The sequence below is a fragment of the Heterodontus francisci genome, unplaced genomic scaffold (genome assembly GCF_036365525.1).
Source record: "Heterodontus francisci isolate sHetFra1 unplaced genomic scaffold, sHetFra1.hap1 HAP1_SCAFFOLD_598, whole genome shotgun sequence".
Classification (NCBI taxonomy): Eukaryota; Metazoa; Chordata; class Chondrichthyes; order Heterodontiformes; family Heterodontidae; genus Heterodontus; species Heterodontus francisci.
The window spans coordinates 543,880-562,203 of NW_027141529.1; the positions used below are offsets into that span (position 1 = coordinate 543,880).

At 46.6% G+C, this 18,324-nt stretch overlaps 1 protein-coding gene across 1 annotated transcript in view; it reads left to right on the forward strand.

Moving 5' to 3' along the window:
• LOC137363988 ((E3-independent) E2 ubiquitin-conjugating enzyme UBE2O-like) overlaps nucleotides 1-18,324 on the forward strand; it is a 336,360-nt gene that overhangs the window by 208,932 nt on the left and 109,104 nt on the right. The window contains 1 exon segment of the mRNA XM_068027481.1: nucleotides 6,183-6,337. Within this exon segment, the coding sequence (XP_067883582.1) occupies nucleotides 6,183-6,337 (155 nt within the window).

The window sequence follows — 18,324 nt, forward strand, 5'->3', positions numbered from 1 at the left end:
TCGAAAAGGATCACCATTCTGAGGTTTTCATATGTGGGTAGTATCTTAAGTGCACATATCTACTGGTCAAAAGCAAGCTGCTTAACTCTTTCAAACTCATTAGGTTTGCTTAGGTCAGTGACCCTTGAAGAAGGGTCACTGACCTGAAATGTTAACTCTGCTTCTCTCTCCGCAGATACTGCCAGACCTGCTGAATATTTCCAGCATTTCTTCTTTGTATTTCAGATTTCCAGCATCTGCAGTATTTTGCTTTTAATTAAGTTTGCTCAAGTTGCTTTCGGAGGGTTTGGAATTTCCGTCTACGCCTCCAGATCTAGCTCATCTGTGCCCAGGATAGCATTTTGAGTCATGTCATAGTCTGATAAACTCTCATCTGGCAACAGTGAATAAACCTCATGGGCTTTTCCTGTTTGTTTGCTTTGTAATAACAGCGTCCAGCTCTCTGCCAGCCATTTCAGCTGTTTTGCAAGCTTTTCAGAAGTGATGAAAAATGCTTCCACATCCTCCTCATTGAACTTTGGAATCAACTGGGAGAACTTTACGAGCTCAGCACTCGGCCCTGAGCTGGGGGTAGCCCCCTCAGTAGCCGCGCCTTCACTGGGAGTATTGGGTCTCCCCCTAGTTAGTTCTAGCTGCCTTAACTCCCTTTCTTCCCCCTCCTTCTGGAAAGCTCTTCCCTTTTGCTCCCTTTTTTTTTTCCCTTTTGCTCCCTTTTTTTTTTCCCTTTTGCTCCCTTTTTTTTTCCCTTTTGCTCCCTTTTTCCCCTTTGCTCCCTTTCTTTTTCCCCTTTGCTCCCTTTCTTTTTCCCCTCCTTCTATCCCCCCCTTCTCTATTCCCCCCCCCTCCTTCTCTATTCCCCCCCCTCCTTCTCTATTCCCCCCCCTCCTTCTCTATTCCCCCCCCCTCCTTCTCTATTCCCCCCCCCCCTCCTTCTCTATTCCACCCCCCCTCCTTCTCTATTCCCCCCCCCCTCCTTCTCTATTCCCCCCCCCCTCCTTCTCTATTCCCCCCCCCCTCCTTCTCTATTCCCCCCCCCCCTCCTTCTCTATTCCCCCCCCCCTCCTTCTCTATTCCCCCCCCCCCTCCTTCTCTATTCCCCCCCCCCTCCTTCTCTATTCCCCCCCCCCTCCTTCTCTATTCCCCCCCCCCTCCTTCTCTATTCCCCCCCCCCTCCTTCTCTATTCCCCCCCCCCTCCTTCTCTATTCCCCCCCCCCTCCTTCTCTATTCCCCCCCCCCTCCTTCTCTATTCCCCCCCCCTCCTTCTCTATTCCCCCCCCCTCCTTCTCTATTCCCCCCCCCTCCTTCTCTATTCCCCCCCCTCCTTCTCTATTCCCCCCCCCTCCTTCTCTATTCCCCCCCCCTCCTTCTCTATTCCCCCCCCCCTCCTTCTCTATTTCTTCCCCCCCTCCTTCTCTATTTCTTCCCCCCCCCTCCTTCTCTATTTCTTCCCCCCCCCTCCTTCTCTATTTCTTCCCCCCCCCTCCTTCTCTATTTCTTCCCCCCCCCTCCTTCTCTATTTCTTCCCCCCCCCTCCTTCTCTATTTCTTCCCCCCCCCCTCCTTCTCTATTTCTTCCCCCCCCCCTCCTTCTCTATTTCTTCCCCCCCCCCTCCTTCTCTATTTCTTCCCCCCCCCCTCCTTCTCTATTTCTTCCCCCCCCCCTCCTTCTCTATTTCTTCCCCCCCCCCTCCTTCTCTATTTCTTCCCCCCCCCCTCCTTCTCTATTTCTTCCCCCCCCCCTCCTTCTCTATTTCTTCCCCCCCCCTCCTTCTCTATTTCTTCCCCCCCCCCTCCCTTTCTTGGCACATGCTTTGCTCTTTCTCTCTCTGGAATTCTAACCCTTTTTTTCCCTTTTGCTCCCTTTCTTTTTCCCCTTTGCTCCCTTTCTTTTTCCCCTTTGCTCCCTTTCTTTTTCCCCTCCTTCTATCCCCCCCTTCTCTATTCCCCCCCCCCTCCTTCTCTATTCCCCCCCCCCTCCTTCTCTATTCCCCCCCCCCCTCCTTCTCTATTCCCCCCCCCTCCTTCTCTATTCCCCCCCCCTCCTTCTCTATTCCCCCCCCCTCCTTCTCTATTCCCCCCCCCTCCTTCTCTATTCCCCCCCCCTCCTTCTCTATTCCCCCCCCCCTTCTCTATTCCCCCCCCCTCCTTCTCTATTCCCCCCCCCTCCTTCTCTATTCCCCCCCCCCTCCTTCTCTATTCCCCCCCCCCTCCTTCTCTATTCCCCCCCCCCTCCTTCTCTATTCCCCCCCCCCTCCTTCTCTATTCCCCCCCCCCTCCTTCTCTATTCCCCCCCCCCTCCTTCTCTATTCCCCCCCCCCTCCTTCTCTATTCCCCCCCCCCTCCTTCTCTATTCCCCCCCCCCTCCTTCTCTATTCCCCCCCCCCTCCTTCTCTATTCCCCCCCCCCTCCTTCTCTATTCCCCCCCCCCTCCTTCTCTATTCCCCCCCCCTCCTTCTCTATTCCCCCCCCCCTCCTTCTCTATTCCCCCCCCCCTCCTTCTCTATTCCCCCCCCCCTCCTTCTCTATTCCCCCCCCCCCTCCTTCTCTATTCCCCCCCCCCTCCTTCTCTATTCCCCCCCCCCTCCTTCTCTATTCCCCCCCCCCTCCTTCTCTATTCCCCCCCCCCCTCCTTCTCTATTCCCCCCCCCCTCCTTCTCTATTCCCCCCCCCCTCCTTCTCTATTCCCCCCCCCCTCCTTCTCTATTCCCCCCCCCCTCCTTCTCTATTCCCCCCCCCTCCTTCTCTATTCCCCCCCCCTCCTTCTCTATTCCCCCCCCCCTCCTTCTCTATTCCCCCCCCCTCCTTCTCTATTCCCCCCCCCTCCTTCTCTATTCCCCCCCCCCTCCTTCTCTATTCCCCCCCCCCTCCTTCTCTATTCCCCCCCCCCTCCTTCTCTATTCCCCCCCCCCCTCCTTCTCTATTCCCCCCCCCTCCTTCTCTATTCCCCCCCCCCCTCCTTCTCTATTCCCCCCCCCCTCCTTCTCTATTCCCCCCCCCTCCTTCTCTATTCCCCCCCCCCTCCTTCTCTATTCCCCCCCCCCTCCTTCTCTATTCCCCCCCCCCTCCTTCTCTATTCCCCCCCCCTCTCCTTCTCTATTCCCCCCCCCTCTCCTTCTCTATTTCTTCCCCCCCCCCTCCCTTTCTTGGCACATGCTTTGCTCTTTCTCTCTCTGGAATTCTAACTCTGGTCTCCTCTCTTCTAGTTGTATCTTACCTACTCTTACCCTGTGTGTTTCTGATTGTAAGCCTGTCTCTTGTTCTTCAGTTTCAAATGCAAAATGGCTGGCCACAGGTTTCAAGATTTCAGGTTTCCTAGTTTTTGAAAAGATATTAATCGCAAACTGCCCGGCTACTTTCCTCAACTGTTCAACAGATAGGGCATTTATCCTGTCCCAAGTTGCTTCATTTTGGCTTAGGAAGGTTCTGGCTGCGAATGTGGACATGTTAGTACTCTAGTAGCGAAAACCTATATTGAAATTTTTAAAATTTTGATGGGGAATAATTTGGGTCCCCACTTCCAATTTCTCACTTGTCGTTGGGTTACAATTGCAGACGAGCCCCAAATTTCCACTACGGCCAGGTGAGAAGGGGTCACAAGCTCCCTTCTTGCTCTTCCTCTTATTTGACTGCAGCAGGGCTTATTCCTTTTTAAACAGTTGATGTGATTACTACCTCAGTGAGTATTTTACCTTTTACCTTTGTTATGATCGTGAAAGAACTAATCGGCCAGGTTTGCTTGGGTTGAAACAAGAAAGAGATGAGTTTATTATACTTAACAATCTAAAGCCGAACTAACGTGCCAAGGCTCCTTCGCACCTTCCAAACTCGCGATCTCTACCACCTAGAAGGACAAGGGCAGCAAATGCACAAGAACACCACCACCTGCAAGTTCCCCACCAAGCCACACACCATATTGCCATTCTTTCACTGTCGCTGGGTCAAAATCCTGGAACTCCCTTCCGAACAGCACTGTGGGTGTACCTACCCCACATGGACTGCAGCGGTTCAAGAAGTCAGCTCACCACCACCTTCTCAAGGGCAATTAGAGATGGGGCAATAAATGCTTGCCTATCCAGCGACGCCCACATCCCATGAATGAATAAAAAATACATTACACATTCACGTACACATTCTTGTTCATACAAGAATCTCTCACAAATGGTGAGAAATAAATTTGTGATTGGATTCGAGTCCAGAACAAATTTTTTTAAAAAAACATAATACGCAGTTTGAGGTGTGCTGATTCCATGGTCTTCAGACTGAAGTTGTATTCTTCAAGTCTCTGGCTGGTCGAAATACACTTTGTGGTTGGCCCACTTGGCTCAGGATTTTCTTGGAGGCAGACTTTTAGGTGGCTGTCTTTCCCTTGGTGTCCTTGTAGCAATCTAGGCTTGGAGGGTCCACAGTCGCAGACGGTTTTCAAACTTGCGCTGTTAGCTGGAGAGAGAGGAGTATAGCCTTCTGTTTCCATGCAGTTTAAGTCACTGGCTCGCCTGTCTTTGTCCAAGGGAAACTCTCAGCTTTCAGAGCTGGATAGATGGTCACATGACTGCCTCAGTGTATTCTCCGGAACCTTCAAATGAGATTCAAGGTTAGGAGTTTCCATCTTCTCCGACCTCAGGATGCCAATATATACACTTGGAGGGGTTTGCTCTTTCAAAGTCTATGTGTCGGGGTGGCCTTGAATGTTGTGCTAATGAACGCCATCGTAGATAATTCAGTCACTAGACCAAGCATTGTTTAAGGTACAGGCTCATCAGATAAGTGTCTCCTGTTGGAGACCTTGGAATGTGTAAGGTGTTCAAATGCAAATTGTGGCCATCTTGTCTGCCAGCTTTTTAAAAATTAACTGTCGGGTTTTCTTTCCGTTAAAAGTTTAATGCAAGTCCCCAACCGATGAATTAAAATACTTCATTTGGTATAGCGTGTTTTATTGACAAGGGAGCATGATTAAGAAGTTTGCACAGAACACAAAAATTGGCCGTGTGGTTGATAGCAAGGAGATAACTGTGTAGACTGCAGGAAGATATCAATGCACTGGTCAGATGGGCAGAAATGTAGCAAATGGAGTTCAACCCAGAGAAGTGTGAGCTGATGCATTTGGGGAGGTCAAACAAGGCAAAGGAATTCACAATTAATGGGAGAATACTGAGGTTTAGAGGAAGTGAGGGACCTTGGAGTGAATGTCCACAAATCCCTGAAGGTAGCAGGACATCGATGAGGTGGTTAAGAAGGCACGTGGAACCCTTTCTTTATTAGCCGAGGTATAGAACATAAAAGCGGGGAGATTATGCCGGAACTGTATAAATCATGATTTAGTCCACAACTTGAGTACTGCGTGCAGTTCTGGTCACGTCATTACAGAAGGGATGTAATTGCACTGGAGAGGGTATAGAGGAAATTTGTGAGCATATTGCCAGGACTGGAAAAATGCAGCTATGAGGGAAAATTGGATAGGCTGGGGTTGTTCTCCTTGGAACAGAGAAGGCTGAGGGTAGATTTGATTGAAATGTACAAAATTGTGAGGGACCTGGATAGAATGGATATGAAGGGCCTATTTCTCTTAGCAGAGAGAGATCAGTGACTAGGGGGCATAGATTTAAAATGATTGGTGGAAAGATTAGAGGGGAGATGAGGAAAAGTTTTTTCACCCAGAGGGTGGTAGGCGTCTGGAACTCACTGGCTGAAAAGGTAGTAGAGGCAGAAACCCTCAACTCATTTGACAGGTGTCTGGATATGCATGTCAAGTGCCGTAACCTTCTGGCTACAGACTAAATGCTGGAAAGTGGGATTAGGCTGGGTGGCTCGTTTTTCGCCTGGCGCAGGCACGATGGGCCGAGTGGCCTCTTTGTGTTGTAAAACTTTCTATGATTCTATCCTGGGACAAGCTGCTGTATCCACCAAGCTGCTGTGTGGCCCAGCATTCTTCACTAAGTATATAGTTGTATTGCAGTTGTTTCAGCATAACAAGCAAATAAAATACAGCCCCTGCTCCCTATTTATAGATCCATGCTTCCAATGTTTCCTTGTGTATGGCAACCAAAATCTACAAATCAGAACCTGCTGGTGTTCCCTGACATGTCAGCCCCTTGCTCTCAACTTGGGGTTCTCATTATCCCTACTACCATTGTATAAATTGAAAATTGGTCCATTCTACATTCTAATATTCAATCCTCTGCTAGAATTGCTGTGGAGATTCTGAAAACCAGCACGAGTGTGGATGTGATGTGGCAGGATGGTACAGTGGAGAAAAATATTCGATCTAATGACTTGCTGCCAGTTCATCATGTGGATAATAATGAATTCTGCCCTGGAGACTTTGTGCTGGATAAACGTGGTAAGTGTGAAGTGTAGTTTGAGAGATCGCTCTTATAAATAACAGGTAAATAAATGGACAAGAACAACAACCTTTAGTAGCAAATAACTGTCAATTTGGCTGTTATAGGACTTCTTCCTCAGTCAGGTGTTGTTTCCAACCTCACTCCAGAATTGAGAGGGCAGAGAGGCTTTTTAACCTATTTCTTTCCTATTAACCCTTTTTTTTTGCTTTTGCCTCAGTCAGGAGATTACATGGTGGTAGGTGTGAGGGAATGGATGGGGAGTGCTTAGCTATGATGGTTGAGGCTTGATGGATCAGCTGGTCTTCACAGCCTATCCTTCTCCTATGTTGGACTAGTCCGTAAGTGAGTACACTTCAAAAGTGATTCATTAGGAGTGCAATACTGAGATCCTGGCAACTTGAAAGATATTTGTTGGTTATTCCTCCTTTTGATAAAGTAGTTAAACTTGGCCAATGCACAAAGTGACTTGTGTAGTGTGGGTCAAAGCTTTGCCTTGTGCTGGCCAATACAATGAATTTCATGTTGGAAAGAGATTTTTTAAAACTTTTTTGCTAACCTAATATGTCAAGGTATCACCTGGTGTCCTAGTGAGGCATACAGACCAAGATGGCTTCAGAGTCAGTTCCTGATCACTGCTGGTTTGATTAATCTCTGGTGTGGATTATGGCAATTAGTTTCTGCCTGTGATCCTGCTCCTGGTAGTTGTCCTGCTGGCACTCGCTCTGTAGGCTTAATCAGCATTTGGATGTGGTGCCCAGGGAGCCATATTCCAGCAAGTTGCATCCTTGAAGTTTCAAAGAAGATATTGTTATGGCCAGGTGGTAAGGGGGTGTGGGTAATTCCCACTGTTCACTTCCCAACTGACCAGAGCAAGTGTTTTTGTTACCAAGTTTTTAACCACTTGTGTTTAATTTGTCAAATAAACAGTGACCGGTTTTCTTGTAGGTTTAAAACAAAAAATAAACTTGAGTATTGCTGAAAATAGAAACATGTTGTCGAAGCTTTTCGTCTTGCACTCATCAGGGCAATCGCAAGAATAACCAATGTAAGGGAAAACAACAACTTGTACTGCATGAGAAGAGAGTGCTAGTTGGTTGGCAAGTGAACTCTGGTAGAGGTGTTGCCATGGCAAATGTGCCAGTTTACGGTGACTGACAGTTAACTGCAAGCTTTGTTTAAAATTTAAACCAGGCAGCTTGACTCTGGTCAAGGCATTGCCCTGAGGAATAAACCAGAAAATGGCTGTCACTTATTTTGTTTAGCTGAAACAGGTGCAATGTTTGCACATATTCTTTCTGTCTGCAAAAGCAGGGCCCTGTGTATTAATATATTTTTTTATTTTTATTTTTTAATTTAATTTTATTTAGAGATACAGCACTGAAACAGGCCCTTCGGCCCACAGAGTCTGTGCCGACCAACAACCACCCATTTATACTAACCCTACAGTAATCCCATATTCCCTACCGCCTACCTACACTAGGGGCACTTTACAATGGCCAATTTACCTATCACCTGCAAGTCTTTGGCTCTGGGAGGAAACTGGAGCACCTGGCGAAAACCCACACGGTCACAGGGAGAACTTGCAAACTCCGCACAGGCAGTACCCAAAATTGAACTCGGGTCCCTGGAGCTGTGAGGTTGCGGTGCTAACCACTGCGCCACTGTGCCACTTATGTAGTTTTTTTTTAGTTTTAGAGATAAAGCACTGAAACAGGCCCTTCGGCCCACCGAGTCTGTGCCGACCATCAACCACCCATTTATACTAATCTGACACTAATCACATATTCCTACCACATCCCCACCTGTCCCTATGTATTTCCCTACCACCTACCTATACTAGGGGCAATTTTTATAATGGCCAATTAACCTATCAACCTGCAAGTCTCTGGCATGTGGGAGGAAACCGGAGCACCCGGAGGAAACCCACGCAGACACAGGGAGAACTTGCAAACTCCACACAGGCAGTACCCAGAATTGAACCCGGGTTGCTGGAGCTGTGAGGCTGCGGTGCTAACCACTGCGCCACTGTGCCTCCCTGTACACGTACACTGCAGCTTCCAGTGCACGTAAATGCACAACACTGCGAGCCCTACTGACAATCTTAAGTTGGTTGTCAGCATAATTCTTAGCATGCTGTGGATTATTTAGCAAATGTTGTCCATTTGCAGAATCACATCTAATGTTGGACACCGTGTTTTGAGTTTTGCAAACACGGGCTGGTTGGGTACGGCCTGTACCTTGCCCATTGTGAACAGCAGAGGGGACACGTTGTTGAATATGATCTGCCAGTCTTTGGGACGTACGGCCTATATACCTAGCATCACACTGGCACTGAAATTCATATATCACATTACTCATTTGTGTAATAGGTAGGATGTCTTTTTGGCTCGACGGCTGCATCCTGTTAGTGGCAAACACCACACGTGTTGCTACTGCATAGTAGTGTGCAACAACTAGCTTTAGCTGTTGCTCAAATTTTTGGGGTGCATGACCCTTCCAGGGTAATTTGAGGTAGATTGGGCACTTTTCAGGGCCGAAAAAGACGGCCTTTGGCCCATTTATAAGTTTGTGCAATATACAGCGTGAAGTGATCCGATCATTTGGCTTTGATTCACCCTATTTCAGCATCAAGCTTGCATGGTGAGCAAATAGCTCAGGCCCTATCTACGAGGTTGCCAATCAGGCCAGTCTTAGTGCATGGAACTGTAAGAATCCTAACATGTGTATTGAGCAGTGAAAGGAGGCTTGTGGTGGACCGTGGTAGAGAACCCCTTTAACAGATTTCTCAACTAGTACGTCAAGGAAAGGGAGCTCATTTGACTGCTCCATTTCATAGGTGAATTTGAGCGCAGGATAGAGCCCATTAAGACGTGTAAGGAAATGATTGCATGCAGCTGTGGATTCAAATATAACAAATATGGATGGGGTAGCTGTTGAACAGGCCGATACAGAGTGCAGAGAGTCTGTGAGGAAGGTTAGACAGTTGACGGCACAGTTGCAGCCAGTATGATGGGTTGAAATGTGTCTATTTTAACGCACGAAGTGTCAGGAATAAGGGTGATGAACTTAGAGCATGGATCAGTACTTGGAGCTACGATGTTGTGGCCATTACGGAGACTTGGATATCACAGGGGCAGGAATGGATGTTGGATGTTCCGGGGTTTAGATGTTTCAAAAGGAATAGGGAGGGAGGTAAAAGAGGTGGGGGAGTGGCATTGCTAATCAGGGATAGTATCACAGCTGCAGAAAGGGAGGTCGTCGAGGAGGGTTTGTCTACTGAGTCAGTATGGGTGGAAGTCAGAAACAGGAAAGGAGCAGTCACTTTATTGGGAGTTTTCTATAGACCCCCCCCAATAGCAACAGAGACACGGAGGAACAGATTGGGAGGCAGATTTTGGGAAGGTGCAGAAGTAACAGGGTTGTTGTCATGGGTGACTTCAACTTCCCTAATATTGATTGGAACCTCCTTAGTGCAAATAGTTTGGATGGAGCAGTTTTTGTCAGGTGTGTCCAGGAAGGTTTCCTGACTCAATATGTAGATAGGCCGACTAGAGGGGAGGCTATGTTGGATTTGGTGCTTGGGAACGAACCAGGCCAGGTGGCAGATCTCTCGGTGGGAGAGCATTTCGGTGACAGTGATCACAACTCCCTGACCTTTACTATATATATGGAGAAGGATAGAAGCAGACAGGATGGGAAAATATTTAATTGGGGGAGGGGGAATTACAATGCTATTAGGCAGGAACTGGGGAGCATAAATTGGGAACAGATGTTCTCAGGGAAATGCACGACAGAAATGTGGAGGTTGTTTAGGGAGCACTTGCTGTGACTGCTGGATAGGTTTGTCCCAATGAGGCAGGGAAGGGATGGTAGGGTGAAGGAACCTTGGATGACAAGAGATGTGGAACAGCTAGTCAAGAGGAAGAAGGAAACTTACTTAAGGTTGAGGAAGCAAGGATCAGACAGGTCGCTAGAGGGTTACAAAGTAGCCAGGAAGGAACTGAAGAATGGACTTAGGAGAGCTAGAGGGGACATGAAAAAGTCTTGGCGGGTAGGATTAAGGAAAATCCCAAGGCGTTCTACACTTATGTGAGGAACAAGAGGATGGCCAGAGTGAGGGTAGGGCCGATCAGGGATAGTGGAGGGAACTTGTGCCTGGAGTCGGAGGAGGTAGGGGAGGTCCTTAATGAATACTTTGCTTCAGTATTCACTAGTGAGAGGGACCTTGTCGTTTGTGAGGACAGCATGAAACAGGCTGATATGCTCGAACAGGGTTAAGAAGGAGGATGTGCTGGAAATTTTGAAAGACATGAGGACAGATAAGTCCCCGGGGCCAGACGGGATATACCCAAGCTTATTACGGGAAGTGAGGGAAGAGATTGCCGCACCTTTGTCGATGATCTTTGCGTCCTCACTGTCCACTGGAGTAGTACCAGATGATTGGAGGGTGGCAAATGTTATTCCCTTGTTCAAGAAAGGGAATAGGGATAACCCTGGGAATTACAGACCAGTCAGTCTTACGTCGGTGGTCGGCAAATTATTGGAGAGGATTCTGAGAGACAGGATTTATGATTATTTGGAAAAGCATAGTTTGATTAGAGATAGTCAGCATGGCTTTGTGAGGGGAAGGTCATGTCTCACAAGCCTTATTGAATTCTTTGAGGATGTGACAAAACACATTGATGAAGGAAGAGCAGTGGATGTGGTGTATATGGATTTTAGCAAGGCGTTTGATAAGGTTCCCCATGGCAGGCTCATTCAGAAAGTAAGGAGGCATGGGATACAGGGAAATTTGGCTGTCTGGATACAGAATTGGCTGGCCCATAGAAGACAGAGGGTGGTAGTAGGTGGAAAGTATTCAGCCTGGAGCTCGGTGACCAGTGGTGTTCCACAAGGATCTGTTCTGGGACCTCTGCTCTTTGTGATTTTTATAAATGACTTGGATGAGAAAGTGGAAGGCTGGGTTAGTAAGTTTGCCGATGACACAAAGGTTACTGGAGTTGTGGATGGTGTGGAGGGCTGTTGTAGGTTGCAACGGGACATTGACAGGATGCAGAGCTGGGCTGAGAAGTGGCAGATGGAGTTCAACTTGGAAAAGTGTGAAGTGATTCATTCTGGAAGGTCAAATTTGAATGCAGAATACAGGCTTAAAGACAGGATTCTTGGTAGTGGGGAGTAACAGAGGGATCTTGGGGCATGTCCATAGATCGATCAAAGTTGCCACCCAAGTTGATCGGGTTGTTAAGGCGTATGGTGTGTTGGCTTTCATTAACAGGGGGATTGAGTTTAAGAGCTGCGAGGTTATGCTGCAGCTCTATAAAGCCCTGGTTCGACCACACTTGGAATATTGTGTTCAGTTCTGGTCCCCTCATTATAGGAAGGATGTGGAAGCTTTAGAGAGGGTGCAGAGGAGATTTACCAGGATGCTGCCTGGACTGGAGGGCATGTCTTATGAAGAAAGGTTGAGGGAGCTAGGGCTTTTCTCATTGGAGCGAAGAAGGATGAGAGGTGGCTTGATAGAGGTGTACAAGATGATAGGCATAGATAGAGTGGATAGCCAGAGATTTTTTCCCAGGGCGGAAAGGGCTATCACCAGGGGGCATAATTTTAAGGTGATTGGAGGAAGGTTTCGGGGAGATGTCAGAGGTAGGTTCTTTACACAGAAAGTGGTGGGTGCATGGAATGCACTGCCAGCGGTGGTAGTAGAAGCAGATACATTAGGGACATTTAAGCGACTCTTGGATAGAAACATGGATGATAGTAGAATGAAGGGTATGTAGGTAGTTTGATCTTAGAGTAGGTTAAAGGGTCAGCACAACATCGTGGGCCGAAGGGCCTGTACTGTGCTGTACTGTTCTATGTTCTAAACGTATCATCTAAATATCGCAAATATGCAAGAGGTAGGAGGTTAAGTGTCATTCCATCAAAGACACATTTCTCATGGAATCCAACAAAGATGTTTGCAAGAGCTGGGCCTGGAGGGGATCCCATGGCAATACCATCTATTTGGGCATACATGGTGTCGTTAAAATGGAACTCAACTGCGCAAGTTGCCGAGTTCATAAGTTCAATGAATACTGATTCATGCATGGTGGTGGGTCTAGATCACCATGATATAGTGCTGCAGCGCAACTATCTATGGCTTCCTTAAGTGGTGCATTGGTCAGTCGGCTGGCAATGTCAAATGAGCAAATGGACACGACATTGCTATTGATATGCAAGGCCTGTATAGTCTTCGCAAATGTGAAGGAATCATTGACCGTGTATGTGGCGATCTTGCTCAAAACTAGTTGTAACAATTCACCCAATTCGTGTTGTGCAGAACCAGTCATAGATAAGATAGGGCGTAGAGAGACATCACTTTTGTGTGTCTTTTTCGGCCCTGAAAAGTGCGCAGTCTACCTCAAATTACCTAGGAAGGGACATGTATCCCAAAAATTTGAACACAGGTAAAACTAGCAGTTTCACGCTGCTGCTATGCAGTAGCAACATGTGTGGTATTGCCAAGCAAAAAAAAATATTCTGCCTATCACACAAATGAGTAATGTGATGTATGAATTTCAATGCCAGTGTGAAACTAGGTATATAGGCCGTGTGTCCCAAAGACTAGCAGAGCATATCAAACAATATGTCCTTTCTGCTGTTCACAACGGGCGAGGTACAGGCCGTACCCAACCAGCCCACGTTTGCAAAACTTAAAACACGGTGTCCAACATTAGATGTGGTTCCGCGATTGGACAACATTTGCTAAATAATTCATAGTGTACTAAGAATTATGCTGACAACCAATTTAAGACTGTCGGTAGGACTCGCAGTGTAGCACATTTGCTCGTATTGGAAGCTACATATATTAATACACAGGGCCCTGTTCTTTGCAGATAGAAAGAATATTTACAAACATTTCCGAAGAAGGGTCACTAACCTGAAACGTTAACTCTGCTTCTCTCTCCACAGATGCTGCCAGAGCTGCTGAATATTTCCAGCATTTCTTGTTTTTATTTCAGATTTCCAGCATCTGCAGTATTTTGCTTTTATTTACAAACATTTCACCTGTTTCAGCTGAACAAAATAAGTGACAGCCGTTTGCTGGTTCATTCCTCAGGGCAATGCCTTGACCAATCGCTGTCGAGCTGCCTGGTTTAAATTTTAAATCAAGCTTGGCAGTTCACTGTCAGTCACCATAAAATGGTTCATTCACCATGGCAATGCCTCTATCAATCAGAGTTCACTTGCCAACCAGTCAGCACTCTCGTCTCATGCAGTGTAAGTTGTTTTCCCTTACATTGGTTATTCTTGCTATTTTCCTGATGAGTGCAAGACAAAAAGCTTCGACAGCAAATCTCTATTTTCAGCAATACTCGGGTTCTGTACTACTAAACGATAATTTAGAAGGTTAACTATTTATTGAGCAATATTCATTCTGAAATGTCGCAACTGCACCCACGCGCGCATTCACTCATACGTCCAAGAAGAGATGGAGAGGGAAAGGGTGAGTGGTTTGAAGTGAGGTAGGTCTTCGAGGTTCATGGTAAAACTATTGATTATTCTTGGAGGACAATTTCTCTTTTAAAATTGCAGGCCTCAGTTGTTTGCAGATTTTTCTGGTGGTTAAGACTTTAGTCTGGAGGTGATGATCATTTTCAGTTCTCTGCTGCAACAAGCTGAAGTGTAGAATTCACAGCAGGGCATCTTCTTTGGCTTTTGCTGGATCTCCCTCAGCTCTTGGCTGGACAGGCTTTTGTGATGTTTGTTCTGATCTCTCACCCCCTCACCCCACCCTTCCCCCCCAGACAGATACATTTTAAGGTAAAAATCTTTTGCATGTTACTCTTTTGGGAGAGACAGGGTACCTTCAGCGTGGTGATCAACAATGGACTGGGTTGCGGCGACTTCAGACCTCCTTTGTTTCAGAAGGATCCATTCAAATCAAAAATGTCTCTTGATGGATTTGGATGGGTGTAATTGACATCTATTAGCTTGGAATGTATCCTTTTGTCCTTAACAGACAGTAAAACAGATTGAATATACAGGGCCAGGCTGTCTGCCCTTCGATGGCCATTTTGCAGCACATTGTCCATTTTTTTCTTAAAGGAAAAGTAAATTTCTAGAAAGCTTCAGTTTGGGTTCTGTATTTTCATTACTGCACTTCATGTGAGCGTGACAATATTTCAAGACAAGGGGTGCTGGAGACTGGGATGTCATCAGAACTGAGTTTATCCCTTTTACTCCTGCCCCCACTCCACCATGCCTCTTTTTTTAAAATTTCTCCTCGTTTGTTATGTTAAAGCCAGGAAGCTATGCTAAACCAATATAAAATACTAGTTCAGCCCAGCTGGAGTATTGTGTCCAGTTCTGAGCACCACACTTTAGGAAGGAGATGAAGGCTTTGAAAAGGGTACAGAAGCGATTTACTGTAATGGTTCCAGTGATGAGAGATTACAGTTATGTGAACAAACTGGAGAAGCTGTAGTTCTCGGAGCAGAGAAGCACAAGAACATATTTGTTAGCGGTGTTTAAAATCATGAAAGGTTTAGATGGTGTATGTATGGAGAAACTGTTTTCAATGGCTGATCAATAAACAGAGGGCACAGATTTAAGGTGATGGGTAAAAGAAGCTGAAGTGCATGGAGAAAAACCTTTCTTGGTTAGGGTTTGTAATGCACAGCCTGATAGGTTAATGTGAACAGTTTTGGCTGTAGTTTACAAAAGGGAATTGGGGAAAGACTTAAAAGAGAAAAAATTGCTGGGATGTGGGGGAAGAGATGGAAAGTGGGACTAACCTTATTCCTGTTTGAAAGAGCAAGCACAGATTCTGGGCCAAATGGCCTCCTTCAGTGCTGTACTATTTTATGATTCCGTTCCCCTCCCTTGGTTTGATGTCTTGGAGCTTTGGATCATAGATCATAGAGAGATACAGCACTGAACAGGCTCTTCGGCCCACCGAGTCTGTGCCGACCAACAACTACCCATTTATACTAATCCTACATTAATCCCATATCCCTACCACATCCCCACCATTCTCCTACCACCGGATCCTTTCAGCATTAAATCATTAAGTGCTGATGTTGGGAGTCATGCATGCAAAATTTGTGAAAATGGAAACTGAAAATCCTGACGGGAATTTTTAGCTAGAGTACTCCTACTATTGAAAATGAAATGATTGAGTGTTGTCAGATTCTAGGATGATGTGAGCTTGTACCAGTTAGATTGTGACTTAGAAAGGGCTTGTAGCTTCATAATTCAGCAGATTCTGATATGTATATGGAATAGGGTACCCAAGCAATGATCCATGGCTCACATGCAGTCCCCAAGCCCTGAAAATTCAGCTATGTCATCTCCTTGGTAGATAACTTCTAAATCAGGAGACCAAGATGAATCTTGGTATCAGCAACTCACTTACGCAGATTGATAAATTAAGTTAAACCTTGCATACGGCCCATGAAGATCATCAAAAACAAGTGTTTGGACATCCCTGATGGAGCAAACAATGTTCCAGGGACAAACTGTAGTTAATACGGACAAAGACTGTGACGAAATAATAAGGTGTGTTTATATAGCGTTTTTCACTACCATTGGCGTCTCAAAGTGCTTTGCAGCCAATTAAGTACTTTTGAAGTGTAGCCACTGTCATAATGCTGGAAAAATGGCAGCCAATTTGCACACAGCAAGATTCCACAAACAAATATGATGACCAGATCGTCTGTTTTTGAGATGTTCATTGGTTAATATTGGCCAGGACACCAGGAATAACTCCTTGCTCCTCTTCAAAATGATGCCTTGGGATCTTCTACATCCACCTGAGGGGGCAGACGGGGCCTCGGTTTAACCTCTCATCTGAAAGATGGCACCTCCGACTGTGTAGCACTCCTCAGTACTGCACTGGGGTATCAGCCTTTATTTGTGTACTCATGTCCTAGATTAGATTAGATTAGAGATACAGCACTGAAACAGGCCCTTCGGCCCACCGAGTCTGTGCCGAACATCAACCACCCATTTATACTAATCCTACACTAGTCCCATATTACTACCAAACACCCCCACCTGTTCCTATATTTCCCTACCACCTACCTATACTAGTGACAATTTATAATGGCCAATTTACCTATCAACCTGCAAGTCTTTTGGCTTGTGGGAGGAAACCGGAGCACCCGGAGAAAACCCACGCAGACACAGGGAGAACTTGCAAACTCCACACAGGCAGTACCCGGAATCGAACCCGGGTCCTTGGAGCTGCGAGGCTGCGGTGCTAACCACTGCGCCACTGTGCCGCCCTAGAGTGGGACTTGAAGCCAGAACCAGGACTCAGATGAGAGTGCAACCAACTGAGCTGTGGCTGACACAACATTACACAAAGGACATCGGTAAACTTGCAAAATGGGTGTGGAAATGGCAAATTAATTTCTATTTAGATGAAATAGTGCATTTTGATAGGCGACCTACTCCTTGGAAAATCACTAAAAAAGCAACACTGGTTAACAAGACCACAAAAAGTGCAAACAAAGCACTGTGGTAAATTTCTAGAGGGATAGAATTGTCAAACTTGTATAGAACCTTGGTTAAACCACACTTGGACTACTGTGCACCATTCTAGTCTCCATATTTAAAGAATATCAAGGCAAGATTTACGAGGATGATACCAGAGCTGAGGAGATGTACTTATCAGGAAAGACTGAACAGGCTGGGGCTATTTTCTCTGCAAAGAACAGTACAGCACAGCACAGGAACAGGCCATTCGGCCCTCCAAGCCTGTGCCGATCTTGATGCCTGCCGAAACTAAAATTTTCTGCACTTCCGGGGACCGTATCCCTCTATTCTCATCCTATTCATGTATTTGTCAAGATGCCTCTTAAACGTCGCTATTGTACCTGCTTCCACCACCTCCCCTGGCAGCAAGTTCCAGGCACTCACCACCCTCTATGTAAAGAACTTGCCTCGCACATCCCCTCTGAACTTTGCCCCTCTCACCTTAAACCTATGTCCCCTAGTAACTGACTCTTCCACCCTGGGAAAAAGCTTCTGACTATCCACTCTGTCCATGCCGCTCATAATTTTGTAAACCTCCATCATGTTGCCCCTCCACCTCCATCGTTCCAGTGAAAACAGTCCGAGTTTATCCAGCCTCTCCTAGCTAATGCCCTCCAGACCAGGCAACATCCTGGTAAACCTCTTCTGTACCCTCTCCAAAGCCTCCACTTCCTTCTGGTAGTGTGGCGACCAGAATTGCACACAATATTCTAAGTGTGGCCTAACTAAAGTTCTGTACAGCTGCAGTATGACTTGCCAATTTTTATACTCTATGCCCCGACCGATGAAGGCAAGCATGCCGTATGCTTTGTTGACTACCTTATCCACCTGCGTTGCCACTTTCAGTGACCTGTGGACCTTTACGCCCAGATCTCTCTGCCTGTCAATACTCCTGAGGGTTCTGCCATTTACTGTATACTTCCCAACTGCATTAGACCTTCCAAAATGCATTACCTCACATGTGTCCAGATTAAACTCCATCTGCCATTTCTCTGCCCAAGTCTCCAACCGACCTATATCCTCTGACAATCCTCATCACTATCCGCAACTCCACCAACCTTTGTGTCGTCCGCAAACTTACTAATCAGACCAGCTACATTTTCATCCAAATCATTTATGTATACTACAAACAGCAACAAAGGTCCCAGCATTGATCCCTGCGGAACACCACTAGTCACATCCCTCCATTCAGAAAAGCACCCTTCCACTGCTACCCACTGTCTTCGATGACAGATCCAGTTCTGTATCCATCTTGCCAGCTCACCTCTGATCCCGTGTGACTTCACCTTTTGTACCAGTCTGCCATGAGGGACCTTGTCAAAGGCTTTACTGAAGTCCATGTAGATAACATCCACTGCCCTTCCTTCATCAATCATCTTCGTCACTTCCTCAAAAAAACTCAATCAAATTAGTGAGACACGACCCCCCCCCCCCCCCCCCCCTTCACAAAACCATGCTG